General features: G+C 40.1%; 1 protein-coding gene across 1 annotated transcript in view; it reads right to left on the bottom strand.

Annotated features, from left to right (window-relative positions):
• The window catches only part of acbd6 (acyl-CoA binding domain containing 6), a 189,446-nt gene that overhangs the window by 125,040 nt on the left and 38,975 nt on the right, over positions 1 to 25,431 (bottom strand). The window contains exons 4-5 of the mRNA XM_078218059.1: positions 21,739 to 21,818; positions 1,816 to 1,921 (exon numbers count right to left, since the gene is read on the bottom strand). Of these exons, the coding sequence (XP_078074185.1) occupies positions 1,816 to 1,921; positions 21,739 to 21,818 (186 nt within the window). The remainder of the gene's footprint in view (positions 1 to 1,815; positions 1,922 to 21,738; positions 21,819 to 25,431) is intronic.

Genomic DNA, 25,431 nt, shown 5'->3' on the forward strand with positions numbered 1-25,431 from the left:
TAAAGACTTCAGCTGTTCAAGTGTGTGACAAATGTTATTCTTTTTTTAAAGAAGGGTTGGAGAGCATGAGGGAGAAGAATCTTGCACACTTGCTGTGATATGTTGCAACAGGATGCTGCCCTCTACTGCTCATGTCCAGCCAACCTGGTTCAGGAAATAGCCTAAAATGTTCTCCACTCATCAAATCTCACAATTAAATTCTGAGAGAACCACATACATAATTTACCATAAATAATACTGTGAAACACCAACTTTTTTGGGTGATTTTAAACCATGGTTTTATTATCACTATACTATGCCAACCAATGCAAACAGCATTTTAGCATTGATGTTATAGGGCTGTTGCAGTTGGGTAGGCTCCATTGTTGACAAGTAGGGAAGGCAATGGTACACTGTACACAGTCAAACATTTCTGCTGGGATTCAACAACACTTGATGGTAGAAATTGAGTATTTGACAGTGGCATATTGGCTAATACACTGATCCTCCATGGAAAAGGATTTGGAATTTAAATTACTTTCTTTTCACAGCATGGACTCAGTTGGGTTAAAGGATTGGTGAACAGCTTTAAAACTTGTTCTGTACTTTGCTTCAAAGCTAGATTTTACTCTTCAGACGGCCAAGCACGTGCACAAGAGAATCCATACACGAGTGGTTTGCTTCATTGGCCATCAAGGAAGAACAATGTTCAGATGAAAATCATTTGCATTGTTTTTTTTACAAAACCAGCAACATAAATTTAATTTAAAAAATAACTGCAATTTGCAAATCACTTACTTGATTACAGAAATCAACCGCAATAGACTCTAAACAAAAAACCTCTGATCTTGTCTAAATCAGGAAGCAGTTGAGAACACCAAACTTGGGTTGAATCAAAGTTCAACCCGCGACTATATTTCAGCTCATTTGTTTTAAATGCCTCAATGGACTTTTCCTCCCAGGTACTAATATTAGAGAAGGGTCAGTCTCAGTAGAACATGAGGATTGTGACTGTGACCATTCTAGTCAGCCACTTGTACCGTGAGAGATCCATTCCTGGTGGCATCACAATTCACACTGCATTTGCTGAACGATCGTTAACTTCAACATTGAACTACAAAAGCTTTCTCAGCCACACAAATAATGAATGGTGTCAGTGCAAAACTAGATTTAACCTTTCTATATTCATACGTGTATTCATTAGCAGAGGAAAATATACCTTATTATGGCTAAATATAGAAACAAACTTGTGTTATACAACAGATATATGTTATAGAATCAGAGAATCCCTACAGTGTCAAAGAGGCCATTAGGCCCATCAAGTCTGCACCAACTCTCTGACAGAGTATCTTACCCAAGCCCTCTCCCCCACCTTATCCCCATAAGGATCACGCGGGGTCACGGGCTTAAGGTGAGAGGGGCGAAGTATAACTCAGATATTAGAGGGATGTTTTTTACACAGAGGGTAGTGGGGGCCTGGAATGCGCTGCCAAGTAGGGTGGTGGAGGCAGACACGCTGACATCGTTTAAGACTTACCTGGATAGTCACATGAGCAGCCTGGGAATGGAGGGATACAAACGATTGGTCTAGTTGGACCAAGGAGCGGCACAGGCTTGGAGGGCCGAAGGACCTGTTTCCTGTGCTGTATTGTTCTTTGTACCTCACACGTTACCCATGGCTAATCCATCTAACCAACACATCTTTAGATTGATGTGAATTTCTACAAAGTGGACAAACCATTGAGAATATAAATATTTTAGCGAAATAGGTAAAGTGGATCAACGATTTGTCCAACGTAACCAATGAAGCAAAGTCATTGTCACTGAAGAACATACCTCCTCATCCTTCAGATTAACATCCACATTCTTGGATACAAGAGCCTTTAAAATATGATCAATGTTGTTCTCTCTACAATGATCAAATATAGTCTTGTCTTCTTCCCTGTAAAAGATGAAAATATTTTCATTCAGGTTTAAAGGAAGATCAAGAAAGATTGCAAAATGGATAGTAAAATGTTAACACATCTCCTTCAACAGTCTAGTCAATGAGGGCATTAAACTCTCATTTTCCCCAAAATCACAATGAAAAAGGGTCTTCATCATACTTTCAGTCTCTGAACATCATGAATATTCAACAAAAATTGAATTAAATGGGTTCACAAGATACCTACCAGTTTGACATCAGGTCAGTCCACATTGTCAATTCAGTGAACTAACAAAGGAGAGCTGTGCTATCCAGTGTGTCATTTTTGAAATGGGAAGTTAAAACTAAGGCTCACCTACCTCTTCTGGTGGACATTAAAGATCTTATGGCACAACTTGAAGAAATGTATATTTTCCTTCCAAGCTAACAATCCTTCCTTAACAAGTTGCCACCAAAGGAAATGAACTGCTGATTTACCCTGTGCCGTTTGTGCAACTTTGCAAGTCCAGAATCGCTGATATACTTGTCTTATTTGTACTCCTAAAAGGACATTTGACCAAGTTCTATATAAATTATTTTTTTTAAATTACCCATTTGGTCTCAAAATGGAAGCACTGATGAGTGGATTACTGAACCTCCTTCTCTATGGGTTATCAACATTGGGGGCAATCTTACCAGAATTTGTCAAAGTGTCAGGCTCAGTCAGAAAACTGGTGCAGTTGCACAGATCAGTTTTCTCTCCAGATTTTGTGCCTCTCTAAAGCAAAAAAAAAATGTGGGGGCCTGGGTTATGCCATCACTCTGGCAGGACGGGGACTCTTAGAGCCAGCAATAGGCTCCACAGTAATTGGGGCACCATCTTCAAAGGGTGCCCCCAATCAGAAATAAAAATAAGCTTCCCCACCCTTGACATTTCCCCAAAACTAGCCCCCCCCCCACCCCATCCCCAATTATCACTGGCACCTCAACCCCTCACTGACCGACCTCCATCCCCCACCCCCCACAACACCACATGTAAATACACCCCCCGCCCATTCTTCATGGGTCTCTACTAGGACCCTTCCCTGGCACTGTCCCCACAACCTGTGCCAGAGGCAGTGCCAGGGAGCATCTCCAGTGCGCTGCTGGGTCACGTCCCTTTCCCCCAAGGGCTATACTTATCTCTGCAAGTCCAGAGGGATCCCCTCGATAGGTTTACATCTGGGCAAACCTGTAGTAAATCTCACCGACATATGAGTATTTAGTAAGGACGAGGGATAAGATTAACATGCATTGTAAGATGGTCCAGTTGGATAATGTGTCCTGGAGCCTCAAGGGTATTTTGGACCATTTAATGTGGAAATCTTGGGCTGCATTTTAATGCCCCTGGCAGGTATGTTTCCAGCAACGGGGTACTTATTACCCAAAAGTGAAACAATGGCAGGAAGTGCACTGGCCTCATGGGTAATGGTCAGACGCTGTCACATTTATTTTCCTTTTTTAAATTTTTTTTGTACCTAGTTTCTCCAGGAAAGCAGAAAACCAACAGGTTTAAGTTATAATTTGTTAAGCCACTTCAGTGGGCATTAAATGTCAACCATATAATGTGCGACTGGAGTCATGTGTAAACCAGACTGGGGAGGGCCAACAGCTTTCCTTTCCTGAAGTACAATTGTGCCTTCGACAATCCGGCAATTTTCTTAGTCAATCTTTTTCTGGGACTAGCAACAAGTTCCTAGATTTATTGGATTAAATTTCAAGACTTGGCATGGTGATGATCTGAACACTGTGTCAGGGTTGTTGAAGTACTGTCATATCCTTGAGGTACCTGCACCACATAGCAGGCTGCCTTCACAGTAACATTTTGATGTGCCACTTTACATTTCATTTCAGTTGCCTTTAAACTAATACTGTTTTATAACGATGCCAAGTAATCTACTGATTATTGGGGATGGGTGAAGCAATGTAAAGGGAGAGAGATGGTTTCTCAAAGATTTGGAAAAGCTTACCATTAATCTGTTATAGTATGGCCTATTGTAGAAATTAAATAAATCCCACATATCGCTTTTAAGTTTCAGTCTTAATTACAACTAATCCATAGAGTGGTATGAAGGATGTAATTTGACTGCGCTATTAGCAGTTTGCTGCATGTAGCTTTTTCAAGTGCCCTTTTTCCTATATGTGTTCTATCTCACTGTCACACACTTCACAGTATATCACACAATTGATTTCCTATAAAATTCCTTTTCGAAAGGCAAATTACATTGCGCATAAATTACTCCATTTAGTGCTACAGTGCAATAACTTGGTTATGTTTCAATGGTAATATATGAATGCTATATTGTCAAAACAATTTGAATCCTGATCCTATATTGTTGCAAGGTTACACAGACTTTGGAAAGCAACACATAACTAAATAGAACAAGTTCCTGCAATTGTACACACCCAGCATTGCATCACTGGGAAAATATAGTAAAGAAAAGATCCATCAATGTTGTAATGAATTATTGGCGTAAACAAGAGACTCAACCTTCTACTAACGTGATGCTGTTGAAACATGACACTTGAACGGAGCATGTTCAGGAGCGAGTCCAAGTGGGATTCCTGCAACAGTTATTGTTTATATTGAGATGCCCTCTGGGAGAAATTTTCACTTAATCTATAATTATCTTTACGCTTTAATCACTTCCCTACTTCAGAGGGTGCGATGCTCAAGCTGCAAGAATGCTCATTAACTCAGCGCATCTCTTCTCCCTTGTCACCGTTACTGTTTAATTGCAATGTGCGACTATTATCTATTGCTGCAACTGTGATTTTTTTTCATAATAAAGGGGGGGGGGGTTGTCTCTGAGGCATCAGTCGCAGCCGATTCACAGCTTTTTAATTATTTTGTGGCCAGACGCTTCTTGCAAGTTGAATAAATTGGTAACTGAGTTTATTCCCTCTTGCGCCCAGATGTCAAGTCCTGGAAAGAGGGAGGGAGGAGCTGGGTGGCACAGTGGTGTTCGACATTCTGTATAATCTATGAATAGCCCTCGACCCCGACGATAAATCAGGATTATCTGCCAAAACAGTTCATCTGTCTGCCAGAGTGACTAATCAGCCCATCAGCAAAACTCAATGGGCATTAGTCACGAGTGATCCCAGAGCCCAGCTGTCTGCAGGTGTCAGTGGTAAAATAGCAGTGTGTTCAGATAAGTTACAAAACAGTCAGCAGTCATGAGGTATGGTGGAAAGATTAAAGGATTCGGAAGTTAAATCTTTGCCCTTTTTCACTTGCATGGCTTCATCGGGGTTCTAAGCGTACTTAATATATAGAATACACCATTTGGAGGGGGAGATGCATATTGGGGTGGAGGGAGCATTCTTTTCTATGTTTTTATATGATATACATAGCCATGTAAAAGGGATATATTTTACTTTTTTTGTTCCTTCATTGGACACGGGCATCACTGGCAAGGGAAATTTGCTCTCCATCCCTAATTCCTTGAACTGAGCGGCTCCTCACTCTTCAGAGAGATGTTAAGAATCAACCACGCTGTGCGACACGTTGGCACAGTGATCAGCACTGCTGCCACAGGGACCCGGGTTCAATTCCATCCTTGGGTTACTGTCCGTATGGAGTTTGCACGTTTTCCCCATGTCTGCATGGGTTTCCTCCGGGTGCTCTGGTTTCCTTCCACACTCCAAAGATGTGAGAGTTCGGTTGAATGGACATGCTAAATTGCTCCTTAGTGTCAGGAGGATTAGCAGCATAAGTACGTGTGGTTACAGGAATAGGGCCTGGGTGGGATTGTTGTCAGTGCAGGCTCAATAGGCCAAATGGCTTCTTTCTGCACTGTGCATTCTATAATTTGAAGTCATATGCAAGTCAGACCAGGTAAGGGTGGCAGATTTCCTTCCCTGAAGGACACTGGTGAAACAGATGGGTTATTACATCAATTGATTACAGTTTCATGGTCAGTATTTCTGAGTTGAGCTTCATATTCCAGATTTATTAATTGAATTTAAATTCCACCAGCTGCCTGGGCCTCTGATTACTAGCCCAGTGGCATTACCGCTACTTCACCATCTCTTTACCACCTCCGCAGCATAACATCTAATCGGTACGATATGCAAAGCACAATAAGCACAGCTCCCATCTAATGGTTTAATGAAAAAGATGGTCTTTACAAGAGATAGCTAAAGAGTAAGTAATCTAAATCACTCACACCACTGGAGTAATTATTGGATAGTGATAAAAATGTCAGTTTCCACACTACAAAAAGCATCCTTTTTTTTAAGCTCATCTAGAAGGATTTCTGTCGCACCAGAGTCCTTCCTCGTGTCTAGTATTTTGATCTTCACATCAGAGCCAATTAAACTTTGGTTTGTTAGCGAAGCCCTCTTTCATTCATAAAATTGGTTCTCAGAATACAATGATTATCTGTCCAACATTTCTTGGTGCATTGTTGGTGGTAGAGGATGCTTGGATTGGAACACATTCCAAATGAAAAATCTAACTGTACAAAGATGTGCGAGTTAGGTTGATTGGCCATAGTAAATTGCCCCTTAGCGTCAGGGGGATGCGCAGGGTAAATATGTGGGGTTACAGGGATTGGGTGGAATTGTGGTCAGTGCAGATTCAATGGGCCAAATGGCTTCCTTCTGCACTGTAGGGATTCTATGATTAGCATATAGTTAAGATTGTATCATCCAATGAGTTTTTTGAAGAATGAAAAAAACTAGAGGGCGAATGACGAGAAATCCTAAATGGCTTTAGGAACCACTATCTACCCATCTGCACCCCATCCATCCCACCCCCCACCCCCTTTCTATTTACAAAATAAATGACCATCACTTACTCACAGAACTTAAGGGTTAATTGTTTTTCATTCTATGTGAATGAGTTTTTTAGTTCTCTATGCAGTGTTAATACTGCACTGCTGGGAATGGGAGCACTGTTCTACCTTCAAGTGTCAAGGTCAAGCTTTCAGATTAGGAGTAAAAATCATGAAAAATATAATCTAGATAGCCTCTGCCCCATCCAACTATTCCCTACCTACATCAGATGGTTTTACTACTTTGAGTGAAAATGCCAATTTGTGCTAATTTTGGATAATTATGTAATGTGCACACTCCCTCAGAATTAGAATGTCCAAGAACATTTTGCATTACTTTCATCCCATTGGTCTGGGTTGGACTGAAAGCCAGGTTCCAGTAGGCAATTGATAAGTGTGCTAAACTATCTCTCTATCTAATTCCCCAAATAATACCATTTCAGAGTCTATGGTGACACTCTATTTTTTACTCCTGCCTCCCAGGTGGAGCAGCAAAGATTGAATCTTGCTATGTGGGGAATCACAAGTGCAAACATGTGCTCTGTCACCATGGCACAGTGCACTGGGAGCTCCAAAGCACTGTGCGATCAAATATTCATCACAATTATTTCAGCTTCATTAAACAACATAAACAAAATTTTTTAAACAATCTGTATTTTTTTCCTCCGTAATTTTGAATGAAACAACTGAAGTTATTCTCTAATATTCTAGAAAATTTTAAAAACATTTTTGTATTTCAGCCTAGTAACTCCCAGTTTAAGCAATCTTCCACCTTGGAATACAATGATAATTGCATGAAGCACAATTCTTTTTTTAAATAGTGTATGCATTCCTACTGCAAAGCTTTGGCCATAGCTCATGCATTCCAAATTTAATTCGCCAGTAAAAGCACCCGTTTTGTTGTGGATTTATTGAGGCGATCTGGAGTGGAGGTAGCTTCAGCCGAATAAGGGTTAATTTGGTGCAAAAAATAAAACTGAAAGGCTGCTTTCCTCCTTCTTACAAATAGCACACTAAGAAAAGCTGAAGCTGACTTCCACAATTCAGCAACTAAAAAATAAAACTGCACTGCAAAGAGAAAGAAAGACAGTAACATCTGATTATTTTCATGTTTAAATGCATACATTAACTTAGAAAGCCAGCAAAGCTGACCAATAGCTTCAAAATCAGCTCTGAAGTTAGGCCTTTTGATGGGAGAATCCAAGGAGATAAGACACAATAAAGTAGGAAACTGACCAGGCTTCATTTGGACTTGAACAAATACTTGAAATAAAACCATTTGCAGGGTTTTGGGGAAATAGCATTATAGTGGGAATAACTGGACAGTTCTTTTAAAGATCCAGCATTGACATGATGGATTGAGTGATCAACTTCTGTGCTGTATATTTTCATGATCATACAATTCTAACTTCAGCTATTATCCGATTCAACATGCCATCACTGTTACTGCAAGGGAAAATCCTAATGCACACAGCAGCAAAGTTGGCAGCAGAGCGTCAAAAAGAGACATACACTCATGCAAGCTTGAAATTTAACTTGCAGCAAACATACACCACCACATCCTTCCACCCACCGCATAGTTTATTGCAATGCGGGCTTATCTAAACTTTTGCCTTTCAAACCAAAAGTAATTTGATCTAGAAGGGTTATGCGTAGTATCCAGAAAACTAATAGTCCCAATTCTCAAAAATATAAGTCTAGCCCCAGATGTAGTGTGTTCATTTGTGAACCAAAATCTCTTATACCACAACACAAGATCATCCCAGCTAGCAGCAAATTCTTCATACACAAAACTGGCTCACCATTATCGCAGCCCTGGCCAGGGCCCAACGGTGGAAGATTAACCACTTTGGCATCATGTAGATATAGCCATTCTAAGCAAACAACAATTACTTTTAAGCATCTTCAGGGGAAACAAGAAAGAGTCAATACCAAAACAAACCTTAGTTCTGATGAAGCATTACAGCACAGCATTAACTTGCCATTTCTTCTTTTAGATGCTGACAAAGATGTTACTCATTTCAAATAATTTCTGATTCTAAATCCGTAAAATAATTAAGGACAGACATTACTGTTGACCATGACAGAATGAACACAATGTGCTCATGTCTGTATTAAAATAAAGTCCTTAACGTCTCTTAAAATGCCTACAAGCGATACACCAAATGAATCGAGCATTTAGATGCTATTACTGACAAGACAATCTTAACCTAGTCTTAACATTTTTAATTGTGTCAAAAATGTTTAGACTCCTGTGGGCTCTTGGGACAAACGAAGGCTCGCCTTCAGCAACATTCTCATCAAATCCAATCACCTTCCCCCCTCACCTCTTACACCAAATGCAAAGAGCTCAGGGATGCACGTTTTCAAGGATGAGATCATCTGAACAGGCATCTTTTTCTTCCTGCCCTTCCATTTCCAACTTCTCCCACGCTGTCCCATACATTTTAACTCAGATTCCTTCCAAAACCACCTCCACTGTCTGATTCACTTTAACTTAAGATTGTCCTAAGCGCTAAAGTTTATCTCCAATTTGTTCCTTGCCCTCTTCTGAGGGATCCACCAAGTGCTCATTAATTTACTCCCCATCAATTCTTGATCCCTTCTGGACTCTACATTATCTGACATTATTAATGGTTTTGAAAGCATTAACCTCACCTTCAAAACTGCATTTACTGCCTTGTTCAAAATATAGATGCACAACCCAGTGGCATTCTCCATTCTTCTCAAATTATTTAACATTCTTTAACATTTGACATCCCAGCTCTATATTGACCTACCTCAAAACTCCTACTTAAAAATCCTCCAGTTAAGCTTTCATCTCTCTCACTGGACCAAGACTGCTCATGTAAAAGTCACAAATTTAATGCTGCAAACTGTAAATATAATACATTGTCCTACATCACAACTCTTAACTTCTCCGCAAGAGTTGACATGGATCATGCTATTATCATCAATTTTTAACCTTTGTCTAACTCTTGCATGATTTCACTTCACTCTGCCCAGATGGAGCCAGCACATCTCCAGCAATGGCTTCAGAACCTGTCACCAGATTTCTTTCAGGACCTAATCTCAGTCCACTCCTCTTTCTCATCCACACACAATGCCTTGGTAACATCATTAGCAGACACAGGATAGATTTCCACATACATGGTAATGATACTCAGCTATAGCTCTCACCGACCTCTCTCGGCTCCATTTATAGCCCTACACTATAGTCCAAAGATGTGCGGGTTAGGTTGATTGGCCAGGTTAAAAATTGCCCCTTAGAGTCCTGAGATGCGTAGGTTAGAGGGATTAGCGGGTAAATATGTGGGGGTAGGGCCTGGGTGGGATTGTGGTCGGTGCAGACTCGATGGGCCGAATGGCCTCCTTCTGCACTGTAGGGATTCTGTGATACACCGTCAGGTTGCTATTTGATTTCAGGTCCTGGACAAATCAAACCTTACTCTAAAGTGAGCATCATGGGCGACATCAAGTGGGCGGCACAGTGGCATAGTGGTTAGCATTGCTGCCTCCAGCGCCAGGGATCCAGGTTCAATTCTGGCTTTGGGTGATTGCCTGTGTGGAGTTTGCACATTCCCCCAGTTGTCTATGTGGTTTTCCTCCAGGTACTCTGGTTTCCTCCCAAAATCCAAAGATGTGCAGTTTAGGTGGATTGGCCGTGGTAAATTGCTCATTAGTGCCCCAAGATGTGTAGGTTAGAGGGATTAGCAGAGTAAATATGTGGGGTTACGGGGAGGGCCTGGGTGGGATGCTTTGTCAGAGAGTCGGTGCAGACGCAATGGGCCAAAAGGCCTCCTTCTGCACTGTAGGAATTCTATGATTCTCTAATTTGCTGTATGTTAAACTCTTACTATTGTCAGACACGCTTCGGTGTCCTTCCTTGAGTGTATACTCTCATTCTTTGTATTTTTATTCCTTAAAAGCATCTCATCAGACTTTACGGAATTAAATTGCATCTATCAACTGTCTCTTCTTTCTGCTTTCCGATCTATACTGTCTTGAACTCTTTTAAAGATCTCCACCCTGTAGGCCAAATCTTTAACTTTGTGTCATCAACAAATTTCAATATCAAGTTTGCTACACTCAAGTTAAAATAATCGATTTAACTAAATAGATAAGTGGATCCAGCATTGACCAAGTTAGACTTCCAACCCTTCTTTAATCTAAGCAGCACCCATTAAGCTTTTGCTTCCTGTCCATTAACTAACATGCTGCTACATTTCCTTAGGGACCATACCCTTGAATTATTATAACAAACCTTCTATGAGAGATACCTTACATAACTTGTTTTTGGAAATTTATTTAAGTTGCATCTGCTGCATTGTTTATCCGATAAGCCATTTGAAGAAACAATTAAAGTTTTTAAACACAATGCACAGTCAACAAATTTATTCCAACTGACCTTGTTTATCCCCATGCATTTCTAGATAATCACTTATGTAATCTTGAATTATGGATTCCAAGTTTCTGTCTTTAACGGACATTAGACTGACTAATCCATAGTTGTCCAGAATATCTTACTCTTCCTTCATGAACACGTTCTCCCCATGTCTACATGGGTTTCCTCCAGGTGCTCCAGTTTCCTCCCACAGCCCAAAGATGTTCAGGTTAGGTGGATTGGCCATGCTAAATTGTCCCTTAGTGTCTCAAGTATCTTTACCTTTATTAAAAAGGCAGGTACAGTGCCAGGAACCCGGGTTCAATTCCCAGCTTGGGTGAATATGCAAACTCCACACAGACATTCTCCCAGTGTCTGCGTGGGTTTCCTCCAGGTGCTCCGTTTTCCTCCCACACTCCAAAGATGTGTGGGTTAGGTGGACTGGCTATGCTAAATTGCCCCTTAATATCAGGAGGACTAACAGGGTAAATAAGTGGGATTACGTGGATAGACCTGGGTGGGATTGTTGTCGATGCAGGCTTGATGGGCCGAATGGCCTCCTTTTGCACTGTAGGGATTCTATGATTCCATGAAAGATGTGTAGGTTATGGGCATTAGCGGGATAAATATGTGATTACAGGGATAGTGCCTGGATGGGCTGCTCTGTTGCAGAGTCAATGCAGACACGATGCACTGAATGGCCTCCTTCTGCACTGTAGGGATTCTATGAACAATGGCTATCCTCCAAGCCGACGCCACAACTTCTATATTGGTGCGAGTTTAAGGTATTCTAGGTTAATGGTTATCAAATTTGATCAGCAATGGAGGCCAAAAATATCTGGTTTAAACAGAAAGAAATAAACCCAAACTACAAAAAACAGCCATCAAACAGGTTGGAATTTGACCACACTTTACTCCTTCATCATGTGCCACTCTCATCTAAGTATTCTGTGAAGGCCCCACTGTCACTTAATTCCGTAAGAGAAGGTTCCCCTTAATGAGAGAGCCTGTATGATGATTCTGGAGTCTTGCTAGTTATCCAGTTGGCACCTTGCAGTTATTTCAGCCTCTAATTCTCTGATGTAGTTGAAGGTTCTACTGCAAAAGCAGATAGGCCATTTCACTCCACCTCTGGGGAAAACTCTGGCCTTGTCCAGCAGTTAACTAGCGATAAACATTTCTCTTTCCTCACATGCTTCGAATAGTTTATGCCGGTGTTACAAACCTCTTCAGCTTTAGTACAATAACCTTGATATATCAGACATGGTTCTTTTCCCATCCACTAGCCAAGTAAGATCCCAGCTCTTCTTTATCCAGCTGTTTGATTCTGCACAGAACCTCTTCAACAGCAAGGACTGCATACTCATGTTTAACCACTGACTTTCATGCCAATAACCAAACACGCTGACTTCTCCATTTAAAGTCCTGTGCTCTCCTGCCAGTGTTAGTGCTGGAACATGACAATTGATGGGAAATCTTCGGGCTTTACGTGCTTATTTTGTGCCAGTCCTTCATGCTCTTTATATTTTCAGTATACATTTTTGAATACAAAGAGAAATATATTGGATAGCTGAATTAAGAAATGCAGTGCACAAGGAAGGTTGGTTGATGAAGGAGTGTGTGAGGGAAGTGTGGGTTCGTTGTCTATTAGGGAAACTGGCTTTCAAATGTCATATTAGACTGCAATTATACTTTCTCTATACTGCATGCCATGCTGCAGTTTTCACTGAAAAACAGTAACAGGTTATACAGCCACAAAATTCAATAAAGCCAATTAATAGCAGATTTTGAACACGTAAAACCAGCACTTTGATATGTTTTTTCCATTATCTCAGCAAATTTAACTATTTCTATAACAAACGACATAGATTTATCCAACAACAGGTAAAGACCTGCCTAGCAACAGCAGTAGCCAGCATTCAAAGGTGAGGATGAATCATAGAATCCCTACAGTGCAGGAGGCCATTCAGCCCATCGAGCCTGCACCAACAACAATCCCACCCAGGTCCTATCCCTGCAACTGTCGTATTTACCCTTCTTGTCCCCCTGACACGAAAGGGCAATTTAGCATGGCCAATTCACCTAACCCACACATCTTTAGACTATGGGAGGAAACCAGAGTACCCGGAGGAAACCCACGCAGACACGGGGAGAATGTGCAAACTCCACTCAGACAATGAGCCAAGGCCGGAATTGAACCTGGGTCCCTGGTGCTGTGAGGCTGTGGTGCTAACCACTGTGCACTGTGTAAGGTGTAACCTTTCCTAGTAATGAGATTAGCAGATATCACCAGGAAACATAGAACATAGAAAAAATACAGCACAAACAGACCCTTCGGCCCACAAGTTGCTCCGGTCATGTCCCTACCTACCTAGGCTTATATATAGGCTTACCTATAACCCTCAATCCTATTAAGTCCCATGTATTCATCCATGTCTCTTAAAAAACCCTATCGAGTTTGCCTCCACCACCGCTGACGGCAGCCGATTCCACTCACCCACCACCATCTGAGTGAAAAACTTACCCCTGGCATCTCCTCTGTACCTACTCCCCAGCACCGTAAACCTGTGTCCTCTCATAGCAGCCATTTCAGCCCTGGGAAAAAGCCTCCGAGAATCCACTCGATCTATACCTCTCAACATCTTGTACACCTCTATCAGGTCACCTCTCATCCTTCGTCTCTCCAAGGAGAAAAGACCGAGCTCCCTCAACCTATCCTCATAAGGCAAGCCAACCAATCCAGGCAACATCCTTGTAAATCTCCTCTGCACCCTTTCAATCATTTCCACATCCCTCCTGTAATGAGGTGACCAGAACTGAGCACAGTACTCCAGGTGGGGTCTGACGAGGGTCTTATAAAGCTGCATCATTATCTCCCGACTCCTAAACTCAATCCCTCGATTGATGAAGGCCAGCACACCATACACCTTCTTAACCACCTCCTCTACCTGCGAGGCCGATTTAAGAATCCTATGGACCCGGACCCCAAGGTCCTTTTGATCCTCTACACTGCTAAGAGTCTTACCTTTGATATCATACTCCTTCATCCCATTTGACCTGCCAAAATGGACCACTTCACATTTATCCAGGTTGAAGTCCATCTGCCACTTCTCCGCCCAGTCTTGCATCTTATCTATGTCACGCTGCAGCTTCTGACATCCCTCCAAACTATCCACAACACCACCAACCTTCGTGTCGTCGGCAAACTTACCAACCCATCCCTCCACTTCCTCATCCAGGTCATTTATGAACATGACAAACATCAAGGATCCCAGAACAGATCCCTGGGGCACTCCACTGGTGACAGACCTCCATTCAGAAAAAGACCCATCTACAACCACTCTCTGCCTTCTGCAGGCAAGCCAGTTCTGGATCCACAAGGCAACAGCCCCTTGGATCCCATGCCCTCTCACTTTCTCGAGAAATCTTGCATGGGGGACCTTATCAAACACCTTGCTGAAGCCCATGTAAACCACATCTACCGCTTTTCCTTCGTCAATGTGTTTAGTCACATTTTCAAATAACTCCACCAGGCTCGTAAGGCACGATTTGCCTTTGACAAAGCCGTGCAGACTACTTTTGAGCATACTAAACTTCTCTAAATGTTCATAAATCCTGTCCCTCAGGATCTTCTCCATCAACTTACCAACCACTGAGGTTAGACTCACCGGTTGGTAATTTCCTGGGCTATCCCTATTCCCTTTCTTGAATATAGGAACCACATCTGCAATCCTCCGGAACCTCTCCCGTCTCCATCGACGATGCAAAGATCATCGCCAGAGGCTCTGCAATCTCTTCCCTCGCCTCCCACAGTACCCTGGGGTACATTCCATCCGGTCCCGGTGACTTATCTATCTTGATGCTATTCAGAATTTCCAACACATCCTCTTTCTTAATGTCCACATACTTAATCTTTTCAGTCCGCCGCAATCCTGTAGTACAACAACCCAGGTATTTTTCCACCGTGAATAGGGCTTACCTAGATGACTGAGAGATTAGTGGAGGTATACAATCTGCTAATTTCAAAAGTCACAGAATGAGAGAGGTGCAGACAGCCCATATACAAAGACGGGGGAATCATAGAAGAACGAGGGTATAATTGTCAGCACCTGTAGAAGCAGGCAGGATAGTTTAACATCTAACAGTCAAGAAGGCATTGTAACATCCAAGAGCTGGAGAGGCCAGTTTTATGGCTCAGAGTCTGAGAGACCATTTTAACATCCAAGTCGTCTTGGAGCCAAGATAGTGCAGGAACCTTTACAAAGCCAGTTTAAACATCTTCGCTGGACCAGGAAAAGTAATTTCCCAAAATTGGTCATCTTTAATTTGATTTGATTTATTGTCAATGTATACAATGAAAAGTATTGTTTCTTGCGCACTATACAGACAAAGCATACCGTACATAGAGAAGGAAAGGAGAGAGTGCAGAATGTGGTATTACAGTCATAGCTAGGGTGTAGGGAAAGATCAACTTAATGAAAGGTAGGTCCGTTCAAAAGTGATAGCAGGGAAGAAGGGAAGGAGCAGGGAAGAAGGTTGGTACGTGATCTCAGACTTTTGTATCTTTTTTCCGATGGAAGAAGGTGGAAGAGAGTATGTCTGGGGTGAGTGGGGTCCCTGATTTTGCTGGCTGCTTTTCCGAGGCAGCGAGAAATGTAGAGAATGTCAATGGTTGGGAGGCTGGTTTGAGTGATGGACTGGGCTTCATTCACGACTCTTTGAGGTTTCTTGCAGTCTTGGACAGAGCAGGAGCCATACCAAGCTGTGATACAACCAGAAAGAATGCTTTCTATGGTGCATCTGTAGAAGTTGGTGAGAGTTGTTGTGTACATACCAAATTTCCTTAGTTGCCTGTGAAAATAGAGGCATTGGTGGGCTTTCTTTAACTCTAGCATCCGCATGGCGGGATCAGGACAGGTTGTTGGCGCTCTGAACACCTGAAAACACGAAGCTCGCGACCATTTCTATTTTGTTCCCGTTGATGTGAGGCATGCCCTCCACTACGCTTCCTGAAGTCGACTATCTCCTTCATGACATTGAGGGAGAGATTATTGTTGTCACACCAGTTCATCAGATTATCTATCTCTTTCCTGTACTGTGTCTCGTCATTGTTTGAGATCCGATCCACAACGGTGGTGTCATCAGCGAACTTGAACATCAAGTTGACGGGGAATATGCCTTGTATTGTGTGGTAACTATAGGCTGGATTTGATTTATAGATTTATTTAATTTGGAAACAGAAAGTGCTGTAAAATCTCAGCAGGTCTGAGAGCATCTGCGGGAAGACAATAGAGCTAACATCTCAAGTCTAAATGACCCTTCGTCAGAGCTGCTCTGATGAAGTGTCATCCGGACTTGAAACGTTTGCTCTATCCTCTCCCCACAGGTGCTGTCAGACCTCCTAAGATTTTCCAGCATTTTCTGTTTTTGTTTCAGATTCTAGCATCCGCAGTATTTTGCTTTTATCTTTGTCTTTAACTCACTGCCACTTCTCTTCCAAGAAAGCTTTCCCTGAAGAAGTACTGCTCTTCTCTCCGATAGGGCTCTGACAAAGGGTCATCTCGACTCGAAACGTTGGCTCTATTCTCTCCCCACAGATGCTGTCAAACCTGCTGAGATTTTCCCAGCATTTTCTGTTTTTGTTTCAGATTCCAGCATCCGCAGTATTTTGCTTTTCTTGAATTTGGAATGTGAAAGTTTTAAGGAGTTCACGGATCGTAGATATATATATATAACAGTGCTTTGGAAAAAGGGGCAATTTCTATATAAACTGTGTGTGTGTTTAGTAGTTCATTTATTTAATTGTCTTAAAGTGTTATAGTCCTAGTTGGATGTACTTATCTTTTCTTTAGTTTAATAAATAGTCTTTAATAATTATTACACAACAATTGGGTTGTTTATTCTCACCGGTGTTGCGGGTGTTTCAAGACGCCATTGCAGATGCTTGGTTTGTGACAGAATAATTAATGCAGTTTCTTCAGTGCTTATAAGTATTGCATTTTTACAACGAGTTACAACAGTGATAGGCTTGCAGCGGAATAATGAACTAAAGAGGGTGATTCAGAAACAACAGAATCATAATCACAGCATACACCAGCAAGAGATGAATTTCTTTGTCAGTATGTGCAAAGGTTTCAGCTCAGCAGAGGCTAGAAATGATAAATTCTGGTGCTCCAAATGGCACTTCTGTCACACACTACAGTTCGTGTCAACAGCAACTGAATCTCAGGTGCCTGGGAGAGCCCTGAACAATCTATCACATCCTATATATAACTGATGCACTGATCGAGAGCACTGGCAAGTAACCACTTCCTAAAATAAATGCGAGGAGCAGTCAATGTTTATGTTCAACATTTCATGATGTTTGGCTGTGCCACATACTCATACAAATTACATCATCCAATGCAATAGTGCACATCAACAGGAGTGAATCCTGTAACTCAATACACATGCATACAGTTAATGATGGTCAGGTCATTCTCTCCCAGACAATGAAATATCCTAATATCAACAGACCAACTGTTGCTTCTAGTCCACTGTGCTTGGTTTGCTCAGAAGAAAATTATGCATCAAAACCAGGCCAATCAAAATCTCCAGTTATGTATCGGCAGAAAGTAAAATAGGGAACCTTGAAAAGCAGTGATTGAAGGATGAGAAAATATGAAAAGTGGAAATTTCAGTGATTTGATTTCATTGCAAATATAATAATACTAATGAAAGTGAGTGTCAGTAATTAAATGCTTAAAACATTTATATGATTAAGTTTTGTTTTTATTTATTCAAATTATTAAGTGATCAGATTATGAATGACTAACAGTGTTGTGAGTATTAATTATTTACTAGTAATTACTATGGTTCACTTTTAATTATTACAGTTCATTATAGTCTTTTGTGGACTTGACTTGAACCCAAATAAAGCACATATGCAATCCCTCGAAAACGTTACCCATGTGAAAAAGACTCCAAGACTTTTGTCCTAAAAACTGGCCTCAAATATTTGACCTTTGCACAAGTATATATAATAATTCTAGTGCATGACTAATCACTAAATTTGACTTGCCTGATGACTTCTTGTTTCTAAAAATATTACCTGGAAATTTATTGTCTTACCCTATTACTTATCCAGACATAGCCAAAGAACCACCAGCAATTGCTTTGCTTCTCATTCCTGCACCTCTACCTCTGGTGTCCCTCAAGAATCTATCTATGCTTGCCTTCTCTTTCACATCTACATGCTTGGTCCAGGGTGACATCCTCGAAAAACATATAGGGCACGATTTTACAGCCTCCCTTGTCCCGAAACTGTAAAATCCCGCCTGAAGTCAATGGACCTTCCCATTGCCTGCTCCGATTCCCATGGCGGGCAGGGCGTTAAAATTACGGACAACACCCAGCATTACCACACCTCCACCTTTCCCATACCCTATCTCTGATTTGCTTGTCCAACATCCAATAGTGGATAAACAGAAATTACCTCCAATTAAATATTGGGAAGGTCAAAACCATTGTCTTCAGTCTCTACCACAAACTCCATTCCCTAGCCACTGACTCCATTCTTCTTTCAGGCAAATGTCGGAGGCTGAACCAGATTGGTCGTAATCTTGGTGTTAGATTTGACCCATAGTTGAATTTCTAATTGCATGTTTACTCCATCACCAAAACCAGATACTACCACATCAATATATCACTTCACTCCCCTGCCCACCTCAGCTCATCTACTTCTGAAACCATCATCCATGCCTTTACTGCCTCGAAAATTGACTATCACAACACTCTCTTGGCCAGCCTTCCTACTTTTCACTCTCCATAAATTTGATTTCATCCTAAATTCTGCTGCCTGTATCTTAACTCGCTCAAGTCCTATTCTCCCATTAGCTTTGTTCTAATTGACCTATATTGACTCCCATCTGGCAGCACCTTCATTTTTTTAAAATCACTGTTTTCAAATGCTTCTATGGCCTCACCCCCTCACTATCTCTGCAATCTTCTATAGCCCTACAAGCCTTTACGATTAGTGCACTCTTCCAATTTTGGTCTCTTGCACATCCAATTTTAATTGCTCCACTATTGGCAGCCATGGCTTCAGCTGTCAAGGCCCAACATTCTTGAATTCCTTCCTTAAACCTCTCTAACTCACTACCTCTCCTTTCTTCCATTAATAAGCTCTTTGAAAAAAAACCTCTTCACCAAGCGTTTGGTCACCTGTCCTAATGTCTCCTATCCATATTTTGTTTGATAACACTGTGAAACAATTTGGAACGTTTAAAGGTACTATAAAAATGCAAAGTGCTGCTGTTACACAGCACTTGAAATGCTTGGCTTTTCCCAGTCCTTGTGAAAATTTAAGTATTCTGTTCTCACGGTTTTGTTCTTGCTACAATTTTCCCTGAACTCTGTATTTATACAAGTTCTCACTCCCCAAGACAACTGCATCACCATTGACTGAAGGTTTGCAGTCAACTCTTGCCAGAATCTTGCATCATTTGATATTCCTTAACTCCACCCATGGCGTTTCCACTGTCTGATCACCCTTACTGAAATATTTCAATTCTCCTATTGTAATGGCATATTTTAATCAAGATTGGTACTCTCTCCTTTCCCGGTTTCCCTTTCATTTCTGAAGCTGCTACAGCTTAAATACTTAACTTTCAATCATGCCCAGCTCGTTATCAGTCTCCAAGATGGCGACTTTTAGCTGAATTTGTCCTTCTAACTCACTTGTGCTATTTCTTATGCCACATGCAAAAAGAGCTGCTTGGGGACTGGAGAAATGCAGCTGCTATTCATATTTTTTCTGCCCATTTTTAAGTGATCCAACTACATACCAGTGAATTTGACATTAATTATGGATAACGGTATGGAAACTCTTACTAAAGATAACGAAGCATCTGGAGATTTAAATCATCAAAGAGAACCATGGGTTTATGCATGGATGGTCTTGCCAATATAATTCAATGGTTTTCTTTGAGGGTTTGACAAAAGAGTTTGATAAGATTAACAGTGAATGTGACGCAAACAGTAAAATCTTTGACAAAATTCCTTTGGAAAGGTTAGTGCCAAAAATGAAGAAATTGGGAATCAGAAATGTTTTACAATTGTCATCAGCCTGGGCGAATGTTACCAGTGGGGTGCCATAGGAGCCCGTTTTGGACCTCTCGTACTTAATATCTTTATAATTGATCTGGAACTCAGAGTTACAAGCACAGTGTTGCAGATAATTTCAAACAGATGTCATAGAAAGAGTGATCAGCGAATTACCTTCTGGTTAAGATAGTAGAGGCTAAAAGCTTAAATTAATTAAAATAAAGACAGATGATTGTGGAGAAAAGTAAGTTTTGTTCATGAATTTACAAGTTATAATCTTGATCTATCCTGTATTCTTACAATAATGTTTTGACCACTGCAATTCAACTTCAGCCAAACAACATCCAATTGTTTTTCTTATATTAACTTGTTACATTTACCAGTTATTAAGATATTTAAAGCTGGCAAGGAATTGATCAAAAATCCCTATCCAGATCATGTCAAAGATACTACCAACACAGATCCCTGAAAAAGAGGGGTGATGTTCCCTTGTTAACTTTTAGAACCGGTTGGAAAATTCCTATTTCTTGACATTTCAAAATGGAGTTGATAATCAAATGCAAATATTTTGACATTGAATAATGCTGGCATTGATGTGAAATTTCATTGAGTTCTCTATATATTCTGGAAATTAGGGAGTATACATGGATAGATGCAGTGAGAGGGACTATCACCCAGTAGCAATAGGCTAAAAACTGAATGACCTCATTGTTTTTAATCATTTAAGGCAGTTACATTTATCAAGATATACATGCCCCAAAACGAATGAAACACAGTTAAAAAAGTCTATCTTGTTTCAAATGATGTGTGTTTTAGAATCGCACCATCGAACCGACTTGATTAGGCTTTACTTTCTGCTCCTGTTATTGATTTTATTTCAAACTCAACATTAAACATGATGATGTCACAACACATAGGTCACAAAGGTCAGAACAGTAAGGAAATGAAAGATGTTCAACAGTCATTAATTCATTTACGTTTTGGTGGAGTAAGGTAGGCCAGCACTATTTCCAAAATGGTCTCCAGCCAATCTCTCATGGCTCACATTTCCTGCCTCATGTGACAAATAGAAATTATAGGATTTTTTGTTCTGTTAAAGATTCAATTTTTAACAATTGTGAATTTTGCATTCAGATTTAATTTACCAAATGAATGCATGATCTTGAATTTTGAGAACCGCATAAAAGCAGTGCTAAACACAATTATAGGATCATCCATTAGAGATATTTCAATGCATAAACACCTTATTTAGAAATTAAATTGTTCAAGCAGAGGAACTGAAATTAAACAAAAAAATTCAACCCATGTGACAGTATATTTGCAGAAAGAAATTACAGAAAGTATATAGTAAAACAGATGCATACTTAAGTAACTGTTCAACAGTGTTCTTTACGTTCTGTGAACCACCTTAGGACATGTTTCTATGCTAAAGGTACTATGTAAATATACATTTTTGTTGTTGCTATATCTAGCAATTTATATAAGTAACTACAGAGCAGTCAGTTACATGCTTCTCCTAAAAAGAATATGAGTGTGTGAACGTGTGTAAAACTATTTCATCAACATACCTGATCATCTCCTCCTGATAAAGGCTGCTGACTGCAGGCCCACCAAACCGTAATTTCTGATCAGATTCTTTCACTGAATCCTGAAACACAACCAGATGAAGTTAGTACAAACTCAATACCTGTAGCTTTACAGGCAATGTTAGAAAATCTATACTTTCATTTTCTGTATTTTTGCCAGTTACATTGGACCAGTATTTTTGTGAAACTCATCAGCCTGTCTATTTGAAATAGGAACGGCATATTAATTGTAAGCTTACCAACTGCTTTCTTTGGAAAATTGCAAAAACCTTCAAACTATACTTAACTGATATTCCATTAAAGATAAACAGGAATCCATGAAGAAAAAGGTGATGATTCTCCAATCTACTCCCCATCAAAGAAGTATCCACTCCCTCACTGACCTTCAAATTTTGTAAGGAAATCCTAGTTTATGCTTCATTTTCAGTGAATTTTGTGCAATTGATGCTCCTTTTTTTTACAATAACAATGATAAAATTTTCATTAAAAATATAATGACAGTGACAAAGCTGGCACGTAATGTAAAGAAACCAACACATACAAAAATTATTAGAACTATTTCAGCTCTCTACAGTGAGAATAAAGTGATTCCCAATTAGTTGTTACCAAATTATCTTTTTCCTGCCCCATAAATCTACCTGCAGTCACACGATTTCACCCTTTCTAATGCATCAATGTCTTATAGAAGCATCAAAGACAATCCAGTAGAAGTGTGAAATGCAACTACCCAATCGAGGCACACAAACTGCCTCTCATTCCATAATATGTGTTGCTGCTGAATCTTTCTTCACAGAGAAAAGTGCAACTTGGCTGAAAACAGATCCAGCAGTAAAACTTGCTGAAAGGAAAATCTCCAACAGCTGCAGTTTGAAATATGGTGAGGAAATGGAAGGAACGTACAAAGGCACAGAAGGGAAAGAAGCAATGGCAGAAAAAAGAGCAGCGAGAATGGCAACAAAGTAGAAAGAAATCATGCAAGCTAGAATACAAAAGAATCAAGAGAAAATCTGTCAGAAACAGGCCATGCAATGATAAATAGAGAAACAATAAGGATTTTGTTGAATCATTTGCAAAGTGACTTTGTAAAAACAATCTAGGTTGCATTTAACTGTTTTGCCAAAATTCAGAACATCACATTGCCTGCTTGCTTTAGAGATTGGGCAATGCTCTCGAAATTAAAATATTATAGAAACAGGTTTTCCAAACAAAACAGAAAAGTTTATTTTAAAGGCAATTTTGTATTTAGTCAAAGAGACCAAACAGGTTTAATAATTTTGAAAGATGCGGGTATGGATAATCTATAACACCAACTTGCATACACGTGGTACTTCGGCATGGACAAGCATCTCAAAAATATTTCTCGGAGACATAAACAAAAATTAATGCAAGGAGGTAATAAGAAGCTTTGGCAAAGCAGTTTTTAAGGAGAGACTTAAAAAAAAATGTGGAAGGGTTTAGGGAGGGAATTCTGAAATGCAGGGCTAATTCATTTCCCCAAAGGAGGCATGGAATCACGACTGTGGAAGTTGGAAATGCACATTTGCTTTAGATTAATGCTTACAATTTGAAATATTTGTTCACAGACCTGTCCCATAGCCTGCAGTATGACAAACAGCTGCAAAAGCAAACTGCCAATATTTCACACTGTACAAAAAAAAAGGCATTTTTGAAGAATAGTCTCATGAAAAGGTCATTCAAATACAGCGAAGTAAACCAACCCACCTCTGAAATGAAGGCAGTCAGATTGCAGAGCTCCAGTAACTGTCCAGGCTAACAGCAATAAAAAAAACTACATAACTCCTGTAATAGATAATTACTAATCGCCTGTCAGAATCATTTTGTATGGTCATGTTTTCAATAAGAACAATAGGAATCAATTATCCTCTATGGTTAACTTTTGTACGTCAATTGGTTTTTTCTCTCCAGGTCCTTCGCAATATCATGTGCTCTGCAGGGTGGAGTGACATTTCTAAAAGGTTTACAAAGCTTCACCAGAGGTCACAGTTATACAGCCCAAGTCAGCAACATCAAACAATGAAAACGCTGACAGTTCCGCAATCATTTGTATGCATTTTCCTCCCTGAACACCAGGCTTGAAAAACATGATGAAATAAAACTGGCATATAAACATTTGAACCTCTGTACTCTGTATTTCTCAGATGAAGAATCTTAGCGAAGCAAGCATTCCCAGGGCTCCCCGATGAAACCATTCGAAGTGACTTACAAGAAGTCAAAATCGTTTTGACATCTGTCTGTCAATTGGTTAGTCTCTTATTCAAAGTTTGGTTGAAAAGAAAATGTTGCCAAAGAGAGTTGCTGTTATTTCAAAACAGCAGAAAACACACAAAAAAATGAAGAAATAAAAGTGGATCAGTGTTTTGATACAGTTTTGGTTTGTTCCATGATATTTTCAATCTTTCACGAGCCACTTGGATTTTATGAATTGTTAAGTTTTAAAATATTTTTCCCAAGTTAACAACATGTCAATATGCTTTAACAGTCTTAAAGTTTTATTATTTTCTCAGCCAACATAAACAAAAGCAGGTCATTGCTGTTGGTGGGGAACAAAATGGCTACAATATTAATACGTGATTAGTCACTAAATCTTTTTTTTTAATTAGAGAAAGATTGACATCAAGTCCAAAACTAGGGTCATAAATATATGTCAAATCAGTAATAAGTCCAATGAGGAACACAGGAAAAACTTTTTTTGTTTATTTATTAGTGTCACAAATAGGCTTACATTAACACTGCAATGAAGTTACTGTGAAAATCCCCCAGTCGCCACACTCCAGCAGCACCTGTTCAGTCACACAGCGGTAGAAGTTAGCATGGCCAATGCACCTAACCAGCATTTCTTTCGGACACAAACTCCATTAAACTGTCAAAGTTTAAAAGGGGGTGGGAGATGTTCGCACCTGTGGTTAACGGCAGAAGAATCTATACTGACAGTGGATCAACTGTGAGTCTCTGATGTCCCAGGATGGTGTTAAGAATGTCAGAGAGGGCAAAAAAAGCTATCATGTAACTATAGAGGGTACACCTTTGAGCAAAAGCAAAATATGGCAGAAATCTGAAATAAGAACAAAAAAAATGCTGGAAATATTCAACAGATCAGGAAGGAGGATTCTTAGAAATCTTTCTCAGTATATCCAGTAAAGCAACTGAAGATGATAGCATTAAATAGTGTCCTATTGGACACTAGCATTGTACTGGCCCCCTAATAGCACTTTTTACACACAGTTAAAAATTACATTGTTCATTAATTATACTGTGCCTTGATCAGCAATTCCACATAATGGCCATGAACGAGAACATTATTTGATAGATTACAATTCATGCCTTTTGAAGTTTATATGGAGTCAACAGTAATTCGCATTTTTCAAAATTGCCTATTCAGTTCAATCCAGATCTATGCACTGCACACTTACCCAAAACCCTCTCAATATTCCATTAAACTCAATACTTCTGATGACTTAAACGAGAAAACTTTGAAATACCAAGTGGCAGGTCTAGACATTCTATCATAGGATTCCAAAGGGTCAATTCGATTTTAGTCAAATCAAAGGTGATTACATCATGCCTTTGGAAGCAATTTGTCAATAAAATCAAGACTGAAATCCCCTCTTTGCTGCAATTCTACGTGACAGTCTGTCACAACACTGCCCCTGTGCA

This window comes from Mustelus asterias, chromosome 8 (assembly GCF_964213995.1).
Source record: "Mustelus asterias chromosome 8, sMusAst1.hap1.1, whole genome shotgun sequence".
Classification (NCBI taxonomy): Eukaryota; Metazoa; Chordata; class Chondrichthyes; order Carcharhiniformes; family Triakidae; genus Mustelus; species Mustelus asterias.